At 38.8% G+C, this 5,115-nt stretch overlaps 1 protein-coding gene across 1 annotated transcript; it reads left to right on the top strand.

Annotated features, from left to right (window-relative positions):
- The first annotated feature begins 3,715 nt into the window (after positions 1-3,715).
- On the top strand, positions 3,716-4,854 carry LOC122353771 (oxidized low-density lipoprotein receptor 1-like). Its single transcript, XM_043251650.1, has 5 exons — positions 3,716-3,730; positions 3,861-3,972; positions 4,054-4,158; positions 4,250-4,441; positions 4,609-4,854. Exons 2-5 carry the CDS (start codon positions 3,907-3,909, stop codon positions 4,852-4,854), a joined length of 609 nt encoding a protein of 202 aa, XP_043107585.1. The 5' UTR covers positions 3,716-3,730; positions 3,861-3,906.
- Positions 4,855-5,115: the final 261 nt, after the last annotated feature.

Here is a 5,115-nt window from a genome sequence, read left to right as displayed (position 1 = left end):
AAAAAAAAAAAATTTAAATATTACAGAAAAAAACAAAAATAGAAATATTAGATATTACAGAAAAAAAAAAAGTAGAAATATTAAAAAGAAAAAACAAAAAAGTAGAAAACTTAGATATTACAGAAAAAAACAAAAAAGTAGAAATATTAGATATTACAGAAAAAAAAAGTAGAGATCAAAACAGAGTAGAAAACTTAGATATTAAAGAAAAAATGAAAAAAATAAAAATAAAGAACACTTAGATATTAAAGAAAAAACAAAAAAGTAGAAATCTGTTGTGGAAATTCTTATTTTGTCAAAGTATTAAACTAAGTGTGAAGGCCGAGATTGAAGAGCAGAACAAAGTTGTCTTTGCCTTGATTTTATTTCTCTGCAGAGAAGTGGTCTGGGTCTGTGAGCAAAGAGACAAGGGTGAGGCACTGAGCAGAGTTTTTCTAGTCAAAAGTAGACATTTCAAGGTGACAAAAATCCCCACCTGACCAATGAAAATAGTTAGAACACATCACCCTATCTTACGTCAGGATGTCCTGTTATTCTCGGAGCAACTCAGAGATGTTATTTTCTTCTCTGCAGTCCCGTATAGAAGTTCCTTTACTTTTACTCTATATCATAATCATTTTATTCTATATTTCAGACTAGACTGATGTTTAGATTAAAATGAAGTGGTTTAGAAAACATGTGAGATATATATATATATTTAATTACAATTACCTGAAATTAATTCATTCAGTGCTGTATGTAATATATGTGGTTAGTAAATCTCTAAAATTCCATTACAATTTGTAACAAAAATTGTATTATATATTAAACTAAACAAAAAACAATAAACATTGTATCATAACACTGGTGCTAAAGGCATTGAGCATTTTAATGCTCTGTATAATATAGAGCACACAAAATCCAAACCTTATGGTTTTCAAACGATTTCTGTTTTTGGAAAAAAGGCTAAAAATTATTTATGCAAAATTAATTATTATTTATCCCCAAATTAACCCAGCTATCCTGATGCATCATATTTACATATTTTTTATTAATAAACCCAACGTATTTTAATGCATATTATATATTTCTTTTTCCTCCCTAATTCACGATACGCTACAACAAAATCTAACCACACACACAAAAGAACCAACTTGTTTTACAACTGTTTTAATGCTTCAGAGCATATTTTGAGAATAACAAAAACTGCAAAAAAGTGCTAAACATTAGCTATAGTGCTACAGATATGTTTCCTCAAGAGAAAATGTTGTTAACAGCACTGCTTATATTACACTAACATACAGAGTGACAGGAAAAAATGAGTTTCAACTGAGAATGGTTGGTTGCCAGGAAATAATAAAATCAACAACATCTACTGAAAATCAACAAAATAAAATTGAGCGTGTTTGCACCACACTTTTCTGTGTAAGCTTTATTTTAGTAACACAGCTGTATAAAACAAACCTTCTGCATAAAATAACTGGTCACAAAGACCAACTACGTTCAGCTGGCTTTGAAGGAGGAAATATCTGTTAACAAATCACTGAAGCATCTTCATTTTCAACGCTTGGGCTTGGAGACAGTTTGGTGGTATCCAGTTCCGTGATTTTCTGAAACACTTTTAAGGTCTTTTGGGTAATTCAGGTGCATATGAGTCCAAAAAGCGTCTATGCACCCAAGTTTACACTAACATCTGTTGGCTCATCTCTGCCCGAATAACATAGATGCCCGTGGTTGTCTGTGCTTCACAGCATTAAACTGAACGGAACCAGAAACAGTTATGCAATCTGCAAAAATGAGACAAATCCAAAAATGTATTTTTATTGTAAAGGATGCATTAAAACTTAATTAAGAAAAAGCCCTTAAATTCAGTTTTTCTGTTTTGAGATTATGGCAGTAACCAAACCCTCAGTTTTCATGTCCACCTTGTGGGACGCCTCCTGATTGTTCTTGCTGACCTTGACCTGGATCCAAGACGTTAGCAGAGGACAAGTTCTCAAGACCGTCCTGTTCCTCTTTCTCTCGGGCCCCACATAAACACTCTCCATCCTTCTCCTGTTTCTCTCCAGGGCCTCGTGATCTTCTCACTAACACTGACGGCCTGATGCTGATGAATATTGTGCCCAGTTTAGGAGGAAATCTCTTTCAGGATTGTTTTCTACGCTGCTGTTAAATGTAATTATATTAGTTTGATCAGTTCTTTCTCTTATATGTAATTGAGTCGTGTCACATACATTACATACGACTGAATTCTAATGAATAGCGATTAAGTGTGTAGACACCGGGCCGGCCCAGTCAAGAGATATTTGAAAATGTTTTACTATGCTGAAAATATTAATGATTTAAAGTGAAACAGCGCCTCCGTCTGGTCAAGAAACACAGACGCTGCACACGAACAGAAATATCACGTGTCTTCCAGAGAGAGGCGACATGGTAGCAATCATGACATACAGCAGCGTCCCTGATGTTAACAAACACTCTCTTTAATTAAACAGGTTCCACATGTAGAAAAAGCAAGACAACGCCATTATCTGGAGTTGATGAGAGTGAAACGATTTCATGATCACTGACTACTTAATCGTATCGTTCATCTCTAAATGGTGCAGAAACAAGCGCAAAAAGTCTGGGTCTCTCTGTGTCGCTCAGGCTGAGCTGCAGTGTCTATTCTCAGGAGCGATCCCACTACTGATCGACACGGGGCTTTGACCTGCTCCGTCTCCGACCTGGGCCGGTTCACCCCTCCTTAGACGACCTGGCGGTCCCGAGCTCCCCCAGGAGCACCATATCGATACCGAACTTAGCGCGGACTCCCGATCGACATAGTCCACGGCAGCCCAGAAGCCCTGAGCTCAAGCGATCCGCCAGCCTCAGCCTCCCAGTAGCTTGGATTACAGGCGCCGCCACCGCACCCGGCGAGAACCCGAGAGACTCAACCTGCTGCTCAACCTGCCGCTCGCTGCGCCCTCTAGCGCCGAGAAACAGAACATCGTTTTTAAAAATATTTGGCACATTTTCCACAAGTCAGTGGAGTAATCATGCTGCAAACTCACAGAAAAAACATTATATCTTACTTAAAACGTAGTTATATAGAAAAAGAAAAAAAACTATTTTCTGCTTTGGTGACTTCTTTCAAAAATATAAAAATCTTTACAATGGAAGAGTTTAAAATGACCAGAGACTGTTTGTACCAGTGTGTACTCTTTTTATTATTATAGCAAAATATAACCAAAAATATATGCGGATGTATTTATTTACTTTCTATATATTTACGTATTTATTTATTGTCGTACAGGAGCTTCACTCATCCTGTTCGGTCCTGGACCAATAAAGAGTCTCATCGGTGAGCCGGAGCCAATCAGAGGACAGGATTCCAGGCATCTAGTAAAAAGCGATGCGTCCGTGTAATCTTAGATATTAGTCGATAGGTATTAGCCAAAAAAAAGTAAAATTTATTAGAAGGAACGTTTCCAGCAAAACTATGTTTTACTGTCAAGTGCTTTTCTTAATGTGACAAAAATGCTTTATTAAGTTGCATTTGTTGCTATTGCATTTCATATAAACAAATAAAACTAGTCTCCAGGCAACATCACGTCAACAAAATTAACCATAAACACAACAAACGCAACAGCGCATTTTTTAAATGTTATAAAACACTCGCAGAAAGTTTGTCCACGGTGTGCGGAGATAAAAAAAAAGATGAGTTTCAACGCGGAAGAGTACTATCGGTCGGTTTTGACGAGCAGCTCGCCTCGTAAGTAGTACATTACACCACAAGCAGAGTTTTTATCAGGAGCATTAATGCGTCGTCGACTATAGAGTTTCATCGAAGTCGTTGAAATGTAGCTCTTCGTGTATTCAGCGATTTATACTGAATCTTTCAGGACTATCGAGGATTTGGAGAAAGAGTCGGAGGAAAAGACGAGCTCGATGCTTCTCGCGGAGGACATCGAGGAGAACAGGAGAGCGACCATAGCCCTGGAAGAGCAGGAAAAGGTGCTTGCATGAAAGAAAGAAAGAAAGAAAGATTTTAGCTGTTCTACTTTAAATGACTGTAGTGTTTTATGTTCTTGTCAGGAGTTGCAGGGGAAGCGGGAGCGTTTGCGAGAAAGAGCCGAAAAGGTGTCAAAAGAAAAGGAGGAACTGAGGCAGTTAAAACGGGATACTGCTAAGGAGCTGCAAGTAAGACTAGACTCTGAAACACTGCATGGATAACGAGTAAAGTGAGTTAAACATGACTGCTAACCTCGTATTCCTCTTTCTTTCACTAAAGGAAAATCAGGCCCAAAAGCTGCAAGCCATCCAACATGCAAAGGAAGAGGAAGAAAAAATCGAAAAGCTAGAAAAGAGCATTGAAGAACTGACGAAACGGTATGAAGGCCTGCTCGAAGAAAGACAAGAAGAGCACCGGCGTAGACGGCAGGCCAAACTAAACCGGGAGAGCAGTGCAAAGATGCCTGGAAAGGTAGTCCTAGTATTAATAGCTCCTTTTTTTGTCTGGAAAGGGGACAAATACTGAAACTACTCAGAGAAAGCGTCAGGCTGTTTTCAGTTTTCTGATGAACGAGACAGGTGGAGTAAAAAGAAAGACACCGAGTCGTGTTTTAATGTTTTCTTTTGTTTCTTATTGAGTTTGAGGACGCCGATCGACGCCGTGAATGCCGTAGAGCAGAGTACCTGAGAGACGAAAAACCTCGACTTAAAGCTGAACTGAAAGAAATCGATCGCTCAAATCTGGAACTGCAGAAGGACATAAAGGAGGAGAAGACTCGTATCCTGCACCTCTCCGAAGAGCTGAGGCAGAAGAAGACAGAGCTGGAAGACATCACAGCAGAAACAGAAAGATTGGTAAAAACATTCACACGTTTAGAGCGTTAGACACAAAAAAAGACCTCCTTCTGTAGGCTACGGCCTTTAAAGATCACAGCTGTTCCACAGAAACTGAAACTAGAGGAAGAGCTCACCACTGAACATGAAGACGAGGTCCTGAACGCTCAGATAAAGGCCGGGATTCGTTCGATGTATCAAATGATCGCACCTTACTGGAAAGAGTCTGAAGCTGTTGAGGACCCTTCAAGCAGCTGCAGCTGGTGAATAATGAGAAACACTTCTGGCATCCCTGATTCATTTGTTGATGAT

Source organism: Puntigrus tetrazona, chromosome 11, assembly GCF_018831695.1.
Source record: "Puntigrus tetrazona isolate hp1 chromosome 11, ASM1883169v1, whole genome shotgun sequence".
In the NCBI taxonomy this organism is placed as follows: Eukaryota; Metazoa; Chordata; class Actinopteri; order Cypriniformes; family Cyprinidae; genus Puntigrus; species Puntigrus tetrazona.
Note: the sequence above shows the minus strand (reverse complement) of the source record. Positions and strands in the feature narration are given on the sequence as shown.